The sequence below is a fragment of the Crocodylus porosus genome, unplaced genomic scaffold, assembly GCF_001723895.1.
Source record: "Crocodylus porosus isolate Cpor-Errol unplaced genomic scaffold, CroPor_comp1, whole genome shotgun sequence".
Taxonomy (NCBI): domain Eukaryota; kingdom Metazoa; phylum Chordata; order Crocodylia; family Crocodylidae; genus Crocodylus; species Crocodylus porosus.
In genome coordinates, this window is record NW_017728909.1 from 27,744,894 (window position 1) to 27,767,541 (window position 22,648).

At 43.6% G+C, this 22,648-nt stretch overlaps 1 protein-coding gene across 1 annotated transcript in view; it reads right to left on the minus strand.

Annotated features, from left to right (window-relative positions):
• Positions 1-446: 446 nt before the first annotated feature.
• Positions 447-22,648, minus strand: part of C9 (complement C9) — a 35,842-nt gene continuing 13,640 nt past the window's right edge. The window contains exons 5-12 of the mRNA XM_019531990.1: positions 18,839-18,977; positions 14,051-14,266; positions 12,131-12,371; positions 8,658-8,786; positions 7,354-7,532; positions 6,958-7,186; positions 4,418-4,604; positions 447-629 (exon numbers count right to left, since the gene is read on the minus strand). Coding sequence (XP_019387535.1) covers positions 4,438-4,604; positions 6,958-7,186; positions 7,354-7,532; positions 8,658-8,786; positions 12,131-12,371; positions 14,051-14,266; positions 18,839-18,977 — 1,300 coding nt within the window. The 3' untranslated portion in view covers positions 447-629; positions 4,418-4,437. The remainder of the gene's footprint in view (positions 630-4,417; positions 4,605-6,957; positions 7,187-7,353; positions 7,533-8,657; positions 8,787-12,130; positions 12,372-14,050; positions 14,267-18,838; positions 18,978-22,648) is intronic.

A 22,648-nucleotide genomic window follows, 5' to 3' on the forward strand; every position in this document is an offset into this window, starting at 1 on the left:
AACACCCATCCCCGCATCCTGGAGCACATGTAAAAGTTTCTATGGGTGATAGGTTCAGTACATCAGCAACATACACATTGTAATTTGCTCTACTGGTGTGAAGAGTCCTTTAGAGAAGGAATAAATTACATTTACGTTCACTTTTAAGAAACTTTTTATGCCAGAGTAATATAAACGTAGAGATCCCAGCTGCAGGAGCAGCCGGAATGATAGGGGATGCTGTAGCCAGGTAAGAGCTACACATTAAACCCTCTTGTGCTGCACGTGGCCCACTGGCTGCAAGTTGGACAGCTTTGGCCTAAGGAAACAGTAGGTCAATATAAACACAAAAGACTGCAAAGGATGGAAGTCACTCTGCCTCTGCTTTGGGAGAATCAGGTAGCATCTATTCCAATGCTAGAGAAAAATACATTAAAAAAAGTAAAAACCCATTGAACTCAGATTACACCAGCTCATATCCTTAAACATGTTTATTTTATCTTATTTGATTTTTATTAGAAATCATACAAGCTGCAGGCACTCGTGAAGCATACATCTGGATAGTCCTTTGCTGGCTTCTCTGCCAGCTGGCTGCAACATTTGTAGTTTTGAGTTTGTGCACATCTGAGTATTGTTTTCATACCAATCACCTTTCAAAAGAAAGAATATTAGGTAATTTCTAGCAGATAATGACCGTTAATATGTTAATATTAGCATAACTATATGTAGCATTTATAATATAAATGGATAATATACCTATATAGCTCTGTCTTTCAAGTGGGCTAATATTGGCCTGAATATTCAGGAACATGGTCTAAAGGTGCCTCAACTAAGGTTCTAATTGAATAGTGGAAATAAGGACTGAGCTTCAGAAGATCTGGACACCTAGTGCTTGCACTGACTGCAGCTAGAATCATGGGCGCCCAGCACTTCTGACATTTCCAGCCTTAAATGCATTTTACCTTTTAATTAAACAGAAATGCAGTAGAAACCACCCCTGAATAGGTAGATTGTGCATAACATTTACCTTTGTTACAGTTATTTACCTGGCCAGTGCTGAACTGAATAAATAAAGCAGATCTTGTGATGCTAGAGATTTAAGATCGCTTAGAGGGAGAAGAGACAAGGTGATGAATGAAGCAGATTGTAGCTCCCCAGTTCAGGCCAGTGTGTCTCCCTGCAACTACTAATTTACACCAGTGGCATAAATCCTTGCACTCATGGATGACTGACACACCCTGGGCTCCCTTTAGACATGACTGTTTCTTTCTAAGGCCTGCTTACACCTTGAAACTAACACGTCCCTTCCATGACAAGGTCAAACAGTCAAAACTGCTGGAAGACTGTTTTAGATTGGACATAAGAAAATACTTCTTTATTGTCTGAGTCTCCAGAGCCTCAAATAGACTCCCTGCAAAAGCAGTACAAGCACCTACTCTGGATATGTTCAAAAAACATTTGGATGCTTACTTTGCTGGGGTCATTGATCCCACTGACTTCCTGCCCCTCGGGCAGGGGCTGGACCTAATGATCTCTCAAGGTCCTTTCCAGCCCTCATGCCTATGAAATTGCCTTACATTGCAGTTTGGAGGTGGTGAAAACAGTCTTAGCACAGGAAACAGTTTGGCTGCTTTTGCTCATGGACACTTCTCCTAGCCCACCTGACTACACATATCAAGGACAATAAAAAGCCCTTTTTTAAATATGTGGGGAGTCGGAAGAAAAGCAAGGGTAACACTGGCCCCCTGCTAAACCAAATGGGACAACAGATAACCAACTCCCAGGAAAAAGCTAACCTACTTAATGGGTAACCTTGTATTGGTTTTCAATCGACTCCAAGGGTCTGCCTTGCCTAGCAAGCTGAGTTCTGGGCACTGCACTTCAAGAAGGACGTGGAGAATCTGGAGAGAGTCCAGAGGAGGCCACTCATATGGTTGAGGGCCTCCGTGGCCAGCCCTATGAGAAGAGGCTGAGGGACGTGAATCTATTCAGTCTCCGCAAGAGGAGGCTGCCTACAACTTTATAAGGGGCCAGCAGCAGGGACTCAGGGAAAGTTTGTTCACCAGGGCCCCCCTTGGAGTCACCAGGAACAATGGCCACAAGCTGAAGGAGGGTAGGTTTAGGTTGGATATTAGGAAGAACTACTTCACTGTAAGGGTGGCCAGAGCCTGGAACAGGCTTCCCAGAGAGGTGGTGCTCTCACCTTCCCTGGAGATCTTCAAGAGGAGACTGGATAGGCACCTGGCTGGGGTCTTATGACCCCTCCCACCCCCAGTGCTCCTTCCTGCCCATGGCAGGGGGTCAGACTAGATGATCTGTCTAGGTCCCTTCCAACTCATTGTTTCTCTGATTCTGAGGGATGGCCAGTGTGAGGGTGAAATTATACCCAGCATTGATGTAGAGCTTGTAAAGGAACACCTCAAGAGGCTGGACACCTTCAAGTCAGCAGGTCCTGACAGATTGCACCCCAGAGTACTTAAGGAGCTGGCAGGAGTCATAGCCCAACCACTGGCCAAGATTTTCAAAAACTCTTGGTGCTCAGGTGAAGTACCTGAAGATTGGAAGAAGGCCAATGTGGTGCCCATTTTCAAGAAAGGGAGGAAAGTAGATCCAGGGAACTACAGGCCAATCAGCTTGACCTCAGTTCCTGGTAAGATTCTGGAAAAGGTCAAAGAGTCCATTCTTAACAAGCTGGCTGATGGCAACATCCTGAGGGACAGCCAGCATGGGGTTGTTGCAGATAGGTCTTGCCTGACCAAAGTCATCTCCTTCTACAACCAGGTGACATATCACCTGGGCAAGGGTGAAGAGATGATGTCATATATCTGGACTTCAAAAAAGCCTTTGATCTGAATGCAGAGAGTGGTGGTCAATGGAAGCGAATGATCATGGCGCTCTGTGACCAGTGGTGTCCCCCAAGGCTCTGTCCTTGGACCTGTTCTCTTCAACCTCTTATCAACAATGTGGATACAGGTGTCAGAAGTGGACTGGCTAAATCTGCCAATGACACCAAACTTTGGGGTACAGCATCCACTCTGGAGAATAGGTTGGTGATGCAGGGTGATTTGGATAGGCTGAAAAAGTGGGCAGATACAAACCTGATGATTTTCAGTACTGGCAAATGTAAGGTACTTCACCTTGGGGGAAAAAATCCTGCAGCATGCTTATAGGCTTGGCATGGGGCCAAAAGGGACTTGGAGGTCACGATTGAACACAAGATGAGCATGACCCACCAATACAATGTCACAGCTGGTAAAGCAAACCAAACTCTGGCTTGCATCCATAGATGCTTCTTAAGTAAATCTCAGGATGTCATCCTCCTGCTGTACTCGGCCTTGGTGAGGCCGCATCTGGAGTATTGCATCCAGTTCTCAGCCTCACAATTCAGGAAGGATATGGAGAAGCTTGAGACAGTCCAGAGGAGAGCCATGTGCATGGTCAGAGGGCAGGAGAATAGGTCTTATGAAGAGAGGCTGAAAGCCATGGGACTCTTCAGCTTGGAAAAGGGCAGGCTCAGGGGAGACCTGGGAGACCTGGTGGCAGCCTATAAGTATATCAGGGTTGTGCATCAGGATCTGGGGGAACATCTGTTCACCAGAGTGCCCCATGGGATGACAAGAACCAACTGTCATAAACTCCTCCAAAACCATTTTAGGCCCCCAAGGAAACATTTCCAAGCCCCCAAGTCCTGGAACAGGCTCCTTCCTGAGGTGGTGCAAGCACCTACTCTGAACTCCTTTAAGAAGCATTTGGATGCTTATCTTGCTGGGATCCTTTGACCCTAGCTGGCTTCCTGCCCCTCAGTGATTTTCTGAGGACCCTTCCAGCCCTAATGTCTATGAAATCTATTCTCCACTGACTGTTACCAGCTCATTTAGGGCCAATTTACACAATTTATTTTACGGATTGGAGAACCATAGCATTTTTCTTACAATTTTGCTGATTTCTGAAGATTCTTTTCCTGATAGGCATGTGGATACATCACAGCAATTCTACTTCCATTAAACTGAAAGAGCAATTAAATGCCCTCCTCTATACAGTGCCAGTTGGAAACTATAGGAAGCCTCTGTCCAAAATAATAGTGGACAAGGCTGATCAGAAGCTAAGCCATGTTGGTGGAGAGGTTCCCATGGACCTGATTATGAACACAGGAGCTGAAGGATGCTGGGACAAGTGGTACATTTAATACAGAAAGTACTGCAAGGAAGAAGAAAGGGAGCGCAGCAGTTGTGAGGGTGGCATTGAGATGGAGGAGGGAAACCAGCTTCTAGGGTCAGCTAGCCAGCTGGAAAGAAGGAAACTGCCTGTTGTTTGCATGGAAGAATATACATTCAGAGCATCAATAACTCCTGAGAGAATCAAACTTCCAAGGCCTCATATGTTAGCTAAGGGGCTTAAGAGCCAGCAATTACAGAACTATCACACACAGCCTACTAACCTATTTTTAAACTGGTACAACTATAGCTCTTCAGCACAGAAGCTTGTTTCGATACTTTCACCTTCGCATTGCTTGCCTCCAGGGCCTGGTTCGGGATTATTACATTGACGTGTTCGAGTATGTTCTCCTCGCACACAGGGGGACCAGGCAGTCCAGCAGCTCCAGCCTCCATCAATGACTTGCTTAGCTGTCATAGGAAACCAAACCTAAATTAGTTCTGCACGGGTGTAACTAATTGGAATTTAGTAATAAACTATGTTAATGATGCATAAGATAGAGCAGAATTCATCTCTTGCTCTGGTGACTCTCCAGAACCAAATGACTGTCACTGCCTTCCTTTCTCCCATACACGCACGTACATGGAGTTGACTCTGAACACCCATGAAGCCAATGCTCCAAAAGCATAGTTCTCTATTTAAATGCCTAAACATTACAGTCTTGAGCCCCACTTGGGGCACGTGTTCATTAAACACCTGGCTACCATAGCACAGCATATGAAAGTGCTGTTTTCACACAGTCACTTTTCATGGTAAAACTGCATTTAGCAAATCATCATTTTTGCTTCCGGTTCTTTTTCTCTATTGGGTGCCATGTCCACCCTATTGCAGTGGGGGAGGGGGCAACTTTGGCAGGTATGCCAGAAATTAAATCTTGTGCCTTCCCTGAGTGCTTCTCTGATCCCCTTCCTCTGCCCAATCTGCTACTCTGTTTTTTGTCCTCTGTCCTCTCCCTGATCTGTTGCATCTCACACAGAGATGTCCTCCATGCCACTTGGGGGAGTGTGCCACAGACTGGCCACTCTTACCTTATTGCAAACTGGCAGAGCACCATTGAAATCATGCGCTACTATTGCATATACCAGTTAAAAACATGTAGCCACTAGTGTAGCGACATCAGTACAACTCCCTAATACAGATCCCATTTATACCAGTGCAGCTTGATTCCCACTGGCACAGAGTAGCATACTTTAAAACTGGGTAAGCTGTACTGTTGAAACCATACAGCACTGATGTAACCTGTGTCTGTGTTGGGATGCTATGCTGGTGCAGCTAGATCAATAGCTAAAATCCAGTGTAAATAATGCCTTTATATAAACAGATACGATTCCTTCTGGATTTGTATTTGTCCTTGCAATTCCTACTTTACTGCAAATGCTGAGGCTATGTGCTTAATTACCCAGTTCTTGAGTGTTTGGCAAAATGGAACAGAAAAACATGGTGTGGCAAAAGTGTTACCGGTATGGTAGAATGTCAAAGGAAGTTTGTTTTTCTCTGCTGTCTCATGTGCAGTATTCCCTCTAAGCTGCATGGTCTGCATGGCTGCGCCGGCACACTCATACCGGAGTACCTCATACACCAGGGGTACCTGCGTGGCCGTGCATGTCACACAGCTTAGAGGAAACACTGCTCATGTGTGAATTAGGGATCAAGAAAACTGGCAGCTGGGCTGGGGCAGAGTGGAGACTCCATGAAACAGAGATGCAATAAATTGGTCATTGTGGTCATGTGTAGATGAAACAAGAGGCATGTGCGCACAACACTTTAAAGTGGTTTAAATGCCTTTGTACCACTTTAATGGTGTTGGTGTTTGCACATTGTGGTGTATTACACATTAATTCCAGCTGCTGTAGGAATTTTGGCAGCATAATGCACCTTAAATGACCTTAAATGACTTTGGGTGCAGTTTGATGACCCTACAACTGAGTGAGGCTCAGGGGCTCCGTGCGGTTGAGGGGCTCTGCAGGAAGCCTTGTGAGCAGCCTGGCGGCAGCCCAGAACAAACAGCTCCACCCAAGAAAAGCGGCAGTGCTTCCTTCCACGACTCTGGTGCCCCCCAGGACTGCCTGAGCCGGGTGCTGTTTGTGGGGGGTGGGGGGAGGGACTCGCAGCTGCCACGGAGGAAAGCACCAGCCCCCCCTGCAGCCCAGGGACCACTCTGCCCGCTGGCAGCTCACCCTTCCCTCCAGAGAGGTAGGTAAGTCAGTGGTGTGTGTGTATCACATGGGGGTTTAATTAGGCTTAAATTAAAGAAGTGTTTTTTAAAACCCACTGCTTCAATTTAGGGCCCCTCCATTTTGTTTCTGCACACCCCAGAAAACTTAAGCATATGCAAGCACCAGGCTTTTGAACAGAGGTAAACCCAGTTAGTAACATGAAAAAGGCACTCTTACCTGAACCTGGATCACTGCCCTGGTTCTATGGAATTGCTTCTCCAAAATGTTATTCACCACAATTATTTCAGTGTAAGTGAATTTTTGGATGCCTTTACAAGGCACACTAGTGGATGTAGGTGATATGGAGACCTTTAATGAATCTCATACCTTCATAATTTATCATGAAAGAATTCTACTGGCTAAAATTAACTTCCATGTCTTATATCCAGCTAAATAGGCCAGAAGCATGTATAAGAATGTTCAGTGATATCTAAAAAAGGATTTAAGGACAGTGTCTTATTTCATTTAGGTTAATCCAGACTTTCAAAGCACTCTATTGCATGCTGATTTCTATCTGCTGAGCACATGGTGTTCGCTATCTACTAACCTTCATCTTCTTTTCCTTTGGCAATCTGGCAGGCAATTCCCTTAAAATAGCTGGAGCACATACAGATGCACTCTCCATCTATCACCACCAAGGTGCCACCATTTTGGCAAGGCTCGCATTTGCACACATTATATTCAGTCACATAGTCCTCAATTGCTCTTTCCAAATTTTGTTTCTTTGTATATGCATCTCTCATCTTGACTGGAACAAGCGTATGGATTGGAGACGGCTGTGGAGGAAAAAAAAGCCCATAATTTTTTTTCCTACAATTATGTGTAAGTCTGTTTTTCCTACAAAGTTTTAGACCACTTGCCTGAAGAAAAGGGCTAAAATCTGCCACAGATGGTTTAAGATGAAGATTTTGTAATGTATTCAACCTAGAAGAAATCTCCTTACCCTCTGTTGTATCACCACTGGAACATCCACCAGTGAGGAGGCCCACTGCACATAATCCTGTATATCAACCACGTGGGCTCCTCTCAGTAGCATTTCTTTTATCTTAACTGAAAAATCAATCTTTCCTCCATCAACAAAAGAAAGGACATCATCAATCACTGCATCATATTTTTTGTCCACTGCAAAATGACAGAGAAAATACTAGATGTTTAAGGTTCATTGATGCTCAGGTGATTGTATCCTAGCCCTGTTAGCCCATCTTTCTACAAATGAAAAGATGGAAGGCCCTATCAATGTATTAAGAGATATTAGTGATGATTTCAATTCTTTGATAATTCCCTGATAGTGGAGAAAAAAATGTAATCTTGTAAATGTTGCAGCTGCTTAAAATAAAAAAAGAAGAAAAGAAACTATATGGTACAACTGAGGGTATATACCAAATCCCACAGCAATGGGCAGAGCACTTGTTATTTGAGTATTGCCAGTGTATTATCTGATGTGGTTGAGAGACAAAGCTTAGATTGGCAGGGATCTTGCAGTTAAGGTTTGAGGTGCTGGAACAGGGCACTGTGGAAAGCCTGCAACATCTGCTTCTCCTGTGCTTGGGAGTGAATCTTTCTTTCTCTGCTTTTTGTGAATACTATATTAAACTGAAACACTAGACTGTGGACAGACATTACATTTATAGTGCTAAATATACCCTTGTAGCACTACAAAAAGTGGGTGCACAGATGTGCACCCCCACAGCACTACAGACATGAACGGTGCGTGCCCCTGGTGGCTGGGGGGCAAGGCTGTGCCAGCGGCAGCAGCCTGGCAGCGGTGAGCAGGTAGCTCCCGCAAATGCAGCCAGCACTGTCAGTGGTGGGGGGTGGCAAGCGCCAACCACGGGTTGGTAACCACCCACAAGCGCTGCCGGCAGCATCTGTTCCCTGTGACAGCAGGGACTAGAGCTGCTGCCACAGGGGTAGCACCAGCAGGCACCACTGCCCACTGATTGCTGGCAGCTTTCCCAATGGGAAGGACAGGCTGTCAGGTTCCCATGAGGGGAGGAGGTGTTGTGGGGAGCAGAGGAGCAACCTCCTTGGCTGGAAAGCATGCCGATGTGGCAGGTTTGTAATACTTCACTTTGTAAAGCTTTTAACACTATGTTTTTATAGCCTTGCAAAGTTTGTAGCAGTACAAGTATTCATGTCTGTCCAAGGCCTCTGGCAGCTTCAAAAAAGGAGAAACAGTCAATAGAATTTTCCCTTAAGGAAAAGACTTTTCAGCTTTGGGCAGGTACAAAATAAAGATATACTTACATGTTGAAGTTATGGTTATGTTTTCACATTTACTATCTTTAATTTTTAATTGGTAATCCAAATCTTTTGATGCTAAACTGGTATCTAAATGATAGCCAAGACATTTCTTTACGTCTTCGACACGGATGCCTGCAAATGGAGTTAATGAGGAGATCATTGAAGGAAAAGGCGCCTTTTTTTAAATAACTGAAAGGCAAAACTAATTCATGTGTGTTTTCCTCTTGGAGGCTAAATTTCAACACTGTTGAAAAGTTTTGCTTCCTCCTTCCCTTTTATTTCCTCTCCCTCACCAGTATTCAGTGCACTTCATGTCCCTTGAGTGGCTACATTGTGACATAGGGGTAGGCTGCTGCATGGCAATCAGGAAAATTCATGGAATTATCTGTGGACTGATTTTTATTTCCCTTCCTTTACTTCCAGCTTCTTAAACAACCATTGTTGCCTGCTACCCAAAGCTTTTCTTTTTGGAAGGATGATCTCTTCCTTCTTTGCTCCAGGTAATTGCTTCTTTCACTACAGTTTATCAGTACTTATTTTATATGTATTCTCTCTCTCAACCCTCTCAATCTGTTTCTTCTCATATCACGCTGTCTTAACCAAGTTGTTCCTGGAAAAGGTTCCTCTTTTATACCATAAAGTTCAAGTAATTTCACTCATCCATTACACACGTGTCAAAAATCTGTCTTGCAATCCAGATTCAGTCTGTAGAGCTCTATTATCTGGTCTGTGGTGCTGTGTCTTGGCATGAGCTTATATTCTGCATATGGTGCATATTGGATTGGCCTTGCACATGATTCAGGCAGGGCACAGGACTGGTTTAAGACACATGTGGTGTATGGGACCAGTCCAGGGGGGCCACCTGTGGTGCAAAACTGGTCCAGGAGGCATGCCACCTGTGCTTACTCCAGACCAGTCCCACACCTTGGATCCAGCATGTGGTATCAGTTCTTTGACACCAATCCCAGCCTGTGAATTGACCTAATATCAGCCTGGAGGGCCTGGTGAATTTGGCACCCTTGATTTATTCCATCATTTCCATCTATTCTTTTCAGTTCATCTGAAATCATTGATCTGATCTTGCACTATAGCTGTTAATGGACATTTTCCTTGTACTTTTTAGTCTCTGGACTTACCTAGAAAGTAAACATAATATCCGAATATCCTTGCCTTTTGCTTATTTCTTATACTAAAATTGGCAGTTTAATTTTCTTTCCCCATGATCTTCAGTATTTTCATGAGCATTCATTTTTTTCACGTTTGTAGCAGAACAAACAGCTAAGAACATAAGAACTGCCATTTACTGGGTCAGATCATGGGTCCATTTGGCCCAGCATCATATCACACAATGGCAGAGAGTGGGTGCTGAAAGGGAGAGTGACCTGGGCATGACTAGGGATTTTGCAACTGTTCCTCTCTCACTTGTAGCCTCCAGCATTTAGGGTCTAGAAAGTTCTGATTCATAGGCTGTACTCTTAATTCCCATGCTCAATAGCTACTGATTCACCTTTCCTCCCAGAATTTGTCCAGTCTCATTTTGAATCTGGCTAAATTGAACTTCTGCAGCATCTGGTGGGAATGAATCCTACACTTTAATTATATGCTGTATGAGAAAGAACTTCAATTTGTTAATTTCAGCAGACTAGCTACTAGTTCCATTTTGTCCCCTAGTTCTTGTATTGTGAAAGATAGCAAATAAAACATTCCTATTTACTTTTTTTCCCACCATTTAGTATTTTGTAAACCCTTATCATGTCCTCGTCACATATCTCTTTTCTAAGATGAACAGGCCTAGTCTGTTCAGTCTCTCTTCATATGTAAGCCCCTCCATACCACTAATCATCCTTGCCCTTCTGTGTACTTTCTCTAGTTCTTCTATATCATTTTTGAGATGTGGGGACCTGGACAGAGTATTCAAGGTGTGAACAAACCATGAATTTATAGAGGAGATAATGACAACTTCCATTTTTTCACAATTCCCTTAATAATTCCTAACATTTTGTTTGCTTTGCTGAGGGCTGCTGAGCACTGCACTGTTGTTTCTAGCAAACCGTCCACACTGATTCTGAGATCTCTTTCCTGTCTAAAGCCCATCATAGTATAAGTAACATTTGGATTATTTTTGCCTTTAGTCATCGCAAAAACACACATCTCAGACCTGCATGTGAGGCAAAATGAAGCTACTATGTTTGTATCTTGAACCCTGTTGCTAGACAGAAGTTACACATAAACTGGTTTAAATGGTGAGAAATTAGTTTAAACCTGTAACAGAACATAAATTCAGTGCACATAAACCAGTTTAAAAATGGTTGAAACTGGTTTAAGATAAATCTGGTTAAATTTAGTATCATACTTAACTGATTTGGGTCAAACTGGTTTATGCAATGTCTGTCCTGGTTCAAGTTAACTCACTGTCCCCCAGCTTCCCAGCACACTTTCTAGGGCTGGGCTGGGCTGTCTGCTCCAGCAGACAACGGTTGGGGGAGCAAGGGGGCAGGGACTGCTAGCTGTGACTCTGGACTACAAGTCCCAGAGGCACCTGGAAGCAGCCCCTGCCTGTGCCTAGTGGCAGGAAGAGTCCTGCTACTGAGAGTCTGGACAGCAAATCCCAGAGACCTTGGGGGCACCAGGAAGAGGAAGTGAACACACAGCTCATGCTGGCTATGTACCAGGGAGCTGTGCTCTAGTGCCCCTGGATTCTGGCCTGAGCCACTACAGGGATGTGGCTGCATCTCCTGAATCACAAGTAAATGTGTGTCTAGTTGTTTCTCAGTTTAATCTCTGTAGTTTAGACTAATCTGCATAGACTGAATTGATTCAGCCTCAGGCTTTTTGACTGTCTGTACTTAGCCTGTAAGGAAGGTTCCAGCATCAATGTAAAAGGTATTGAAAATAGTTCACCATACTTCAGTGTCATATATGGTTTCAGTCAGGCTCTCAATTTTCCCACTTATATCCATTTATATCATCTTACATCCATTCTGGGTAATGGGCACAAGAAAATCAATTGACAAGTTGCCCAAGTAAGGCTCATCCAGTATTAAAATGTGGGGTTCTTTCTGAGCCAGACAACATGGCCTCCAATCTACTACTAGTTCCTTAAATAGTTTTAAAACAAAATATTTTCACAGATTATTGATTTCCATTGGATCATCTTAAAAACATAGCTGTAAAGTTAATGAGGCCATATCTAAATCTTAATGAAAGACATTTAATTCTGGAGTAACTCCATGATACCAGTGATTTGTGGTGTAACCTATTAGTTTGGGATCAGGGATTTATTAAATGATTAACTAAAGTACTACACTTGCAATGAAATGCACAATATAGGAAGAATCCTGGCTCTCACACTGCTCTGTGACCCCAGTCGTGCTCCAGCCAAACACAAGGATTTGTCTTTCACACATTACTTTAAAGGACTGAAAGCCTAACTGTTCCTGATCAATGTGTTACAGATAGAGCAGTAAAATGCATACCTTTTAATTTCATGGCATAATTATCCAACACATATATGAGTTCATATTTTCCTCCCACAGTCCCAGAGACAGCATAGTGAGTTCCGTAATTTTCTAGAAATCTAAAATATTCCCCTTTGTCATATTCAACTGGCAGAAAATTTAAATCATCAAGGAAAGCATCTGTTAGACGAACATCACGACTACGCATTTGAAATCTTCCTAGTTGTACTTTTCCTTTTACAAGCAGAAAGGTTTGGTTCTGAATTCATAAGCAATGAGAAAACAAGAGATTAATTATCCATTCAGGGGTATAGTATAAAAGATGCAATCAGACATATTTTATTTAAAAAGATATTCAGAACTAGTCTCAATAATATGGCATTTTAGGACATTCCAAGAGAAGTGGTGCTGGCTCCTACTCTGGGTGGTGCTCAGCACCTACTTAAAGTGGTGCTCAGCACCTACTTTAAGAGGAGGCTAGATGTACACCTTGCTGGGGTCGTTTGACCCCAGTACTCTTTCCTGCCATGGCAGGGGGTCGAACTTGATGATCTGCTCAGGTTCCTTCCGACCCTAGAAACCATGAAAATATGACATGATAGACAACTTTGATTAGACATAATAAGAAGTCTCCTAAAACGTCACCTAAAATTTAAATGGAAGTAGTAATGAAATAACATTAGTTATTTTCCATTTTTGCAAAACTCTCTACTTTCTGATTTCAGCAAATTAGGTCTTTTGTGTCTCTCTCTTTCCTGATACCAACTGCTTTTTCTTTTCTTGCCTTTCCATACTGCCTCTCTAAAATCCTTTCCTGACTTAATTTTGCAACATACAGAAATAGTTCAAGCTAGTTTACCAGATAATGGGATCTGTTTTTCTCACCACTAATGTCAGCTGGATTTTTGCCTCTAGCTAAAACATGGAACAGGATTAATACCTTCCTCTAACGAGCTTCTGGTTCCTTGCTGTTTTTAAATGAAGCATGTGGCTCAATTTAACATAAATCATGTAATGGACACAAATTAGGCCAAAATTCCCTGTATGGAAAACAGTGCAAATCATGTGAACTGCTATTCTACTTCAGCTTTACTATGAGATACCATGATCATAACTTATGTTGTTGCTGCTATTCCTAATGAGAAAACTCATATCACAACCTAAGCAAAGATCTATGTGTTGTCTCTCTCAAAACTGAAAGATTGGGGGATTTAGAGCCACATACAGGTGTTACATTTTTATCAGGATTGGTGCTCTCCTGGAAAAAATGACAAGTGTACACATGTCCATTCAATTTCTCTTGGGGGAAACATGCTCCATCTGGTGTCAACCTGGAAATCTGCCTTGCAAGAGAAACTTTGTTGCAAGAATGAACTATGGTATGCTCCCTTCCCTGTCTGGCTGGGGAGGTGAGCAGCAAAGCAATGCTCTCCATGCTTCCCCAGAACAAGGAGTGCCCAGTAAGTCTGGGACGGGACTGGCACAGCAGGGCAAAGCCCCCTACCCACTCCCTGAAATGGGGTCCTTGGTCTGAGAAGTAGGTGGATTTGCCTGGATGCTCTGCTTTGCTCTGCTCCCAGCAACCAGGAACAGAGTGAAAGAACAGCTAATCCTTGTTCCCAGGGTCCTTCATCCTTGTAATTGCCAACATATTTTCATTCTTATGTGCTGGGACAGCAGTAAGCATTCTTACAGCATGGAAGACAAGACTGCCTATATTCCTGTGGCACATTAATCTTTGTTCCAGTGGTAGCAACCGTTTTCAATGGCAGGCCAGATCAATCTGGTTCGGTTCTGAGGTGAGCTGATGATTCTGACCTACCCCTATTTCTCCCCATCTGCTGCAGTACAGACAAAATCCTACCCAATCACACTGCTTGTCCAGGGCAAGGGTGAAGACCATCCCTGGCTCAGCGGGCTAGATTCTATTGAGCTTACCCTTTCTTGGTCATACTTCAGAATAGAATGAAAACTTTCTCCCGCAGAATATTTGTATCCAGTAGAAAAATTCAAAGCTGCTTTTTTTTCTTCTGTAGGTTTCAATTTCAAAACCATTCCAACCTCAAAATGTTCTTGTTTTGTTCTGAGAACCTCTTTGAACACCGTTAGTCGATCCTGGTAGGACTCACTTGTGAAACTCTTGTCTGCTCTTGTCTTAGAGAGTATAAAGAGACAGAATTATTTTTACAGAAACACAGAAATTTGAAACTTGTCACCACTGGGTATTAATACTGTATGATTTGTTTATCTGAATCTTATTACTAATATTATTAAAAATATTCTATACACAACTGGTACTGCTGGGAACACAGAAGATGAAAATTTAGGAATTCGTGGGTTTGTATGTAATTTGGATCCAACCTTTAGTAAACAGAATAACATTCAATCCAAAGGCAACAAAAAAAAATGTATATTGATCAGCATTATCATTCCCCCAAAATATTAATGAGGATTGATAAAAATGTTCTATCTATAATTGTTGAGATAGACAATTATCTTTTTCAGTATAATGAAGTTTCTCCTGAAGGCTGTGCTCTCCTTGGAAAATTTCAGTTTCTCATTGAAAAAATAAATGTCTGAAACTCAAGGACTAGGGACAGAAGTTACACATAAAACAGTTTAAGTGATCAGAAACTGGTTTAAACCTATAACAGAACAGAAGTTCAGTGCACATAAACCAGTTTCAAAATGGCAGAAACTGGTTTAAGATAAGCCTGGCTGAATGTAGTATCAGATTTAACTGAAATCAAGCCAGTTTATGGAACTGTTGTCCCAGACCCCTTCCTGGTTCAAGTTAAATCAGAGTCCCCCAGCATACCAGCATTCTTTGCAGCTTTTACCTCGGCTCTGCTGTCTGCTCCAGAGAGCAGGGCTGGCCCCACCCTCTGCTCTTTATCCAGAGTAGGGGCAGTGGCATGGCTAGATGCCAGCCTGGCATGGCCGACTAAGACAAAAGGGGCAGGGAGTGAATTCATTCTCCTCTCTCTCCTCTTTCCCCAAGGACCCCAGCTAGGGTCTACCTGGCTGGGGCAGAGCAGCCCCTCAGGTCCCCTCTTGTCTTGTCGCTCCAGCACCAGAAGTGGGGGCATGGCCAGATGCTCAAGCCTCTTCCTGGTAGGAGAGCTTCTCTGAAGGTAGGAGTGGGGCAGGCAGAGCTGCCACAGCCTGTGTGGGGTGATTGGTGGTGGTGGTGGTGGTGGTGGTGGTGACGGGGCTGGGAGAGGTGGCTACAGGGATGGGGGGGGCTAAATGGTGGCACTGTCAGGTGGGCTTGGGGAGCTATGATCACCCCAAAATTCACTTTAGCCCCCGTAGCAACCCCTCCCAGTGTTGCTGCCACCATTGCTCACCCTGTACAGGCTGTGGTAGCTCTGCCCACCCTGGGACACCATGACAGCCCAGCTCCCCAGCCCTTTGCCACTCCAGCATGGGGCTGAGGCTGGGGCTGCAGGGCTGAGCTGGGTGGGCTTATAGCACTGCTGAGGGTGGGTGCAGAGGGGCTAGGCTGGACCGGGCTGCGGGGGCAGGGCCCTTCCCAGTGGACTGTGGCTCAGGCTGGGGCCACTAGAACTGTATGCCCATTTTGCTGCCAGTTTCCCATGCCCAGGCTGGTTGTGGTGTCTCATAACCCCTATGGTGAGCAAGGTTCTCCTCCTTTCTCCTCCTCCCCAGCCATGGGGTGAGGGTGGGGGCCTCAACCCTTTGGTGCAAGAGTGAGGGGCAGAGTTTGGGCATGCTCCACCCCACAAAAAAGCCTGGCAAGAGCTACTTCCCTCCTTCCCCTCCAGGCACACTAGAGCTGAGGTCCCTCCAGGCTAGGGTGGGGGTTTAAACCTCTCCCCAGTCATACACAGGCCTGCCAGGGCCTGGCCATGCCCCCCCCTCAGTTCAGCACTGACAAAGGGAAAGAAGGGCTCACATAAGCACCCACTGGATTCTGGCCTGAGCCACTGTAGGCATGTGGCTTCATTTTTAGAATCAATAGTAAATGTCTATTAACTTGCTTGCCAGTTCAATCTATGCAGGATAGACTAACCTGCAAAGATTGAATCTGTTTAGGCTCAGGCTTTTTGAACATCTGTACTTAGCCAAAGTGTTTGAATCCTATTCTGGCTCCAGTGCCCAGCAGGAGTTATATTTTTATCCTCTCATGTGCTAGGCTTTCTTTCTAGGCTATGTCCCTTATCCTGATTATAACTATTATGGTTCACTGTGGCCAGGGACTTCCATGGTGAAACCACCTACCCTCACCATAAGGGGAGACTGTGGAGCATCTCAGGGGTAGAGGTCCAAATGGAAGCCTAGTCTATAAAGGAAAATCAGAGCATGAGGTAGCCAGAGGGTACAAGCAACATTTTTAAACTTAAATATTTAGGGCTTTGGCAGGAAAAAAAATTCACAATTAATTTCTTTTTCTGGACAGTTTTTTCAGTTGCACCTTGGTTTTGACTCCACTACAAAACAAGAACCCCCCCCCCGAAACATGGGCTTCTCAAAATGAAAGGATGAATAATTTTTATCAGTAGTTCATGATTTTTCAGTGCCTCAATGTTTACGTTCAAATTTACATGCTTTAAAGGGGATTTATTATTAAAGAAAATGCCAAACAATCTATGAAAAGTAGATTCTTTTAAGTGGCTTCAAGTTGTTCACATATCCACCAGATCACTAGGTGCTTGAACCACTTGGCCGAAGTCCTCCAAAGTGGAAGGAAGCACTTGGACTTTACTCTGGCAACATAATGTGAAATTCCACATCATGCTTATAGTGAACATGAATCATGAAATTTAGAAAAATATTGCACCAAGTTTCACACAACTGCACAAAAATTTACCCTTGTGTCACGAGTTTGGCAGTTGTTATGATTTTTCTCTTTTTAATTCTCTTTTCCCAGTTTCTGGAAATGGTGTTTAATACATCTAACATTTGATAAAATAAGCATTGGTCAGCAGCAAAAAAGAAATGAATTATTTTATTTCAAGTAGCCAATTTAAAAGATTTTTAGTTTGGTACGTTATAAGCCAAAATTCATTTTCACATAGCTGTAATGCGAGAGGCAAAGTTTTCTTATGGTGATACCTTTTATTGTACCAGCTATGTAGTTGGGACAGGGTTAGACATGACATATCTTCATCAGGCCCCTTGCACTGGAAAGCTTGTTTAACTCTATCTCAACTGCATAGTGGTCTAATAAAATATAACACCCTAAGAAATCCTTTCCTTGGGTAATTTATGGACTATGCATTTTACACTAATATGTGGATCAGCCTGTTAAAAAAATTAAAAGAAACCTGCAATGACCATTGTTTTCTTTTTGTTTTAGTGGGTGCAAAGTCTCCGCCTGTAGCACCAGGCAAGTAATTTGGATATGTCAACAGTCCCATTATATTTAAGAGATAATTAACAGCAGCTTCCTGCTAGAATGCAGACAGGAGATAAGGGATCTTTAACCTATGAAATGAAGCAGAATTCTTATTCTGTTTTCTTTGATCATAGGTCTACAGCTTCTTAAAAATGTTTTTATTACTAAATAAATATTTAGAGCATGGTAGTGTTTTAGCAAATGGTACAATTTTGGAAACAAAGGAGTGCTACCACTGCTAGAACAAATACCTACCCTCCTGGTAATACTCTGTGGGCCAGATTTACTCATTTTCAGGTAGTTCTTTTGCTGGTTTAAAATTTTCATAGTTCTCCTGAAGTCAATGACAGTTTACAATGGGCCTGAGGTAACTGTCCACTGAGTAGTTCACTCTCAGGACACAATCTGCACCATAAATTATATTAATTTGATTTATACAATAACCACACCAATACTGCAACAGAACACAAGGCAGGATAAAGTGTCTGTGGCTCTGGATCTCTTCAGAGAAGGCTGACTTTACATCTGAAGCCTTTGAGAGCAGAGGCACTTGTCTTCTCTTTATTTTTTTCAGTGGTAATAGCAATATGATACTCTATAGGTACTTAGTTATTAAACTGTTTCTTTTGAAATAGTTAGAAGAACAGGAAACTTCTATTATTTTCAAGACTTTCTTACTGGAATGTTCACAGTTTACCTCTAAGTGATCTTCCACCTGCGTAGGTGCAGAAAACTTTAAATAAAGATAGTAATTCTCATTAAATCACTGAGGCAAAGATTCTTAAAATCTCTGAAGTTAATGGGACATTTGAAATCCAAATCTTCCATTTAAGTTTGAGAATCCTAGCCTGAATCTCTAGAAGTTTTATCCGGTTCTAATTATATTGCCAGAAAAGATAATTCTGTGGTTAAGGAACCTAAGTGGGACTTAGAAAATTTGGATGTAGTCCCTGATTTTGCTACAGATTTGCGTGTGTGACCCTGAGAAAGTCACTTACTCTCACTGTGCCTCAATGCCCCATCCAGAAAGTAGAACTAATTATACACCCTTCTTCCCATCTGTTGTCTGTCTCATCTGTTTAGACCGTAAATTTGTGGAGGAAACTTAGGACATACCGTTAGGAAACAAGTGACATACTGTCACTTAGTATGCATAGATGCAGCACTCGACTCAACGGGAATTCACCTGGGGTCTCCACGCACTGTCATTAATGCAAACAATAATATAACCTTCTCCCTTCTGGATTCTGCCTTGAGCTTGCTACAGAAGACTTGTTACTATTTAATTTAAAGGAAACGTTCACCTTCCCAAGGGGCTGTCAAAACTTGGTTGAACACGTCCTAATTTTTACAGAAAGACTTACCTCATAATTAAGTACAGCAACATTCCACGGCTTGCGGTAATATGTCTTAGTATTTCCATCACGCACTCTTTCACAAAGGCCATTAAAATACTCATTTTCAAATGGACTGGCCATTGGCTGCATCCCGAGAATATTGATTCTAAAGGGAAAATAAAAATATGTTGATTATTATTTTTTAGAAGATGATGATATGGTTGCTTTCTATTATTATGAACCACAAAGGTAAAATATGTTAAAAATATACATAGCACAAGAAAAGAGTACTAAAATCAGTTGAGATTCAGGACTCAGAGGATCTGTCTGATTTGCATTGTCTCGTAGGTTCTTTTTAGAAAGGGCTAAGGGGTTGTTGTACCCAATTTACTGTCATGGTCCACCTCAGAGCAGCTGGATTTCAGGTGGATGGTGTATTTCACATGTTATTTATTGAGTAAGGAATGTCAAGGCTGCTCCAAATATGGAATGGAAACTGTTTATAGCATAAATCCAAAGTATGATTATGAGGTGACATAGTTCAATGTCATGAGGGCAACTGGTTTGGCCTCAGAAAAGCCACTTTTTCCCCACCTCTCTGGCTGGTTGAAAAGGGCAAAATGCTTCACCTTTCTGTGCCTTGCCTTTTTCATTTGTGAAACAGAGACCAAGACACATCCCTGCTAAAGTATTGTGGGGAGTGGGATGGGGAGAGTCTATGGATAAAAAGTGTATGCATGAATAAGGGATAGGTATTGAAAGTAAAAGCTATGGACTGAAAACAGCCACTTGCTTCTCACAACTAGCCCCTTTTATGGGTTCAAAATAAGGAGACATTTTAAAAAATACGCTTCTATCCTTCTTGTGTATTAAGAAACAAAATCACGGGAATTAAGAACATTTCATGCATGAATAGGACAGGACACATTCAACACAGATACACAGTAGGGGTGTACAAAGTGGGCCCTATTTGATTTGGATTCAGCTTGAATCAGGGACAGTGATTCGATTCGTTGATTTGGATCACTGTCCCTGATTTGATTCAGCCGAATCCAAATCTGAAGGTTCAACGCTGATTTGGACATTCAGCGATTTGGAGACAGATACAGCTTTAGAAGTTTTTTCTATATACCTTGAGGTACAAGCGTGGCTCATGATTGCTGCAGTGCTGGGGTGCATGAAGTGTCCCACAGGAGTGCTGGGGGGCCCTCCATGTGGTCGGCAGAGAACTCGGAAGTGGACCGGAAGTACTTCAGGTCCATTTCTGGGGCTGCCAAGGAGTGCAATGGGGGGCCCCACTGCACCTCCCTGGCTCAGTGATTGGTTGCAGGGGGACCCTGGGTTCCCCCCCACCTGAGACCCAGGAGGCACCAGTCACTGAGTTGAGTGGCCGTGGGGGGCGGAGGTTCCCCGGTGGACTTGGAAGTGGACCAGAAGTGCTTCTGGTCCACTTCTGGGTCTGCTGCTGAGTACACTGGGAAGCCCCCCGGATGCTTCTGTGGGAACCTCCATGAGCCCCAGCATCACAGTGTTCACGAGCCCCTGCTACCTAGAGGTATGTAGAAAAAATATTTTAAGCTGTCTCTATGTCTGAATCTCCAAATCTTTCCAAATTGATTTGGAGGGTACTAATTCGATTCAGAGAGATTAAAGGGTCCTCTGATTTGATTTGGATTTGGCCACCAAATTGGGCCAAATCTCTGCCGAATCAAGTCAGGGACCAAAGCTTTGCACAGCCCTAATACACAGCCCATGGTTTCTCTTCCCAAAGAATTAGGTGCTTACACATTCTCTCATGAAGAAGAGAGAATGTTAAATGCTGGAAAGTTAGCAGATTAATTTTATAGCTTCATAGATCTGGTAAGAATATGAAAAAAAATACATAAAACCAGAGGGGGTTAGGCCTGTTAGTTTGAAGTCAGGCAGAAGGTAGGAAAGAATGGCACCTTAGAGACTAACAGGTTTGATGACATCTTAATCGGGTGCTGAAGGAATTGGACAGTGTCATAGCTGAGCCACTGGCATGGCTGTTTGAGCACTCATGGTGCTCTGGCCAGGTCCCTGAGGACTGGAAAAGAGCCAACGTGGTGCCCATTTTTAAGAGGGGAGAAGGGATGAGCTGGGTAACTTTAGGCCAGTCAGTCTTTCCTCTATCCTTGGGAAAACCCTGGAAAAAATCATTAAAGAGCACATTTGTGAAGGCCCAGCAGGGAAAATGATGCTGAAAGGAAATCAGCATGGGTTCATCACATGTAGATCCTGCCTTTTATGACCAGGTAGCACACTGCCTTGCCACTGGAGCTGAGGGAGATGTCATCTACCTGGACTTTAAGAAGGCCTTTGATACAGTTTTGTATCCTATTCTCATAGGGAAGCTAGCAAGCTGCAGGGTGGACACTTACAGTCAGGTGGGTGGCACGCTGGCTTAGAGACTGCGCCCAGAGAGTGGTGGTGGCTGGGTCATTTTTGACCCCGAAAGAGGTGCGCATTGGGGTCCCTCAGGGGTTGGTTCTTGGACCAATGTTATTTAATATCTTCATCAGCGATTTGGACGAGAGTGTGGAGAGCACCCTGTCCAAATTTGCAGATGATACCAAGTTATGGGACAAAGTTAACACAGGCTGATTTGGACAGGTTGGATCAAATGGGCAGAACGAAACAGGATGCAGTTCAACAAAGACAAATGCAAGGTACTCCACCTAGGGAGGAGGAAACCCCACTACACCTATAAGTTGGGGGATGACCTCCTCAGCAGCTCAGTGGCTGGCTGAAAGGGATCCTGGGGTCATAGATGACTCCAAGATGAACATGAGCCAGCAGTGTAACTAAGCCATCAACAAAGCCAATTGCACCTTATCGTGCATTAGCAGATGAATGACTAACAGATCAAGGGAGGTGATGCTCCCTCCCTATGCAGCACTGGTCAGGCTGCAGTTGGAGTACTGTGTCCAGTTCTGGGCACTGCACTTCATGAGGAATGGAGAGGGTTCAGAGGAGGCCACTCGGATAATTAGCAGCCTCCGTGAAAGACCTTATGAAGGGAGGTTGGGGGATCAGGATCTCTTCAGCCATCACAGGAGACTTCTGAGGGGAGACCCTGTAGCAGCCTATAAGTTTCTCAAGGGAGGACAACAGAGAGTTGGAGATGCACTGTTTACCAGGGCACCCCTAGGAGTAACTAGGAATAACGGGTACAAACTAGTGGAGAGTAGATTCAGGTTAGACATTAGGAAGAATTTTTTTACAGTAAGGGTGGCCAGAATCTGGAACGGGCTGCCACGAAAGGTGGTACTAACACCTAACTTGGAGGTCTTCAAGAGGAGGCTAGATAGGCACCTGGATGGGGTCATCCAACCTCAGTCCTTTTCCTGCTTGGGTCAGGGGGTCACACACGATGATCCTTTGGGGGTCCCTTCCGACTCTACAATCTATGAGTAATCATGTGGATACATGGGATATCATCTCTACAGAAATTCCATCAGGACTTTAACAATCTCCATTGAAACTGTTTCTTGATCCAGCAAATTCATTTCCTTAGATAGCACTGTGAAAATAATGGCCATATCACCACAACATTTATTGGAAACAAAGTGCCTGCTACAGCTACCTCTAAGCTCATTCATCTGAAGTGCATTCTTAGATCAGTCATCTACAGTCAAGCTTTGTTACAAACACTAATGGGGTCCTACGCCCTTGGGGTTTTACAACACAGAGTTCTACATGTACAATAAACCAGAAAAACACAAATCAACAGGGCCAGACTTAGATCTAGCTCTCCCTTGCTACAGTACCAACTCCATGGCAGAATCCTTCTGTTTGGGCACTTGGACACAATGG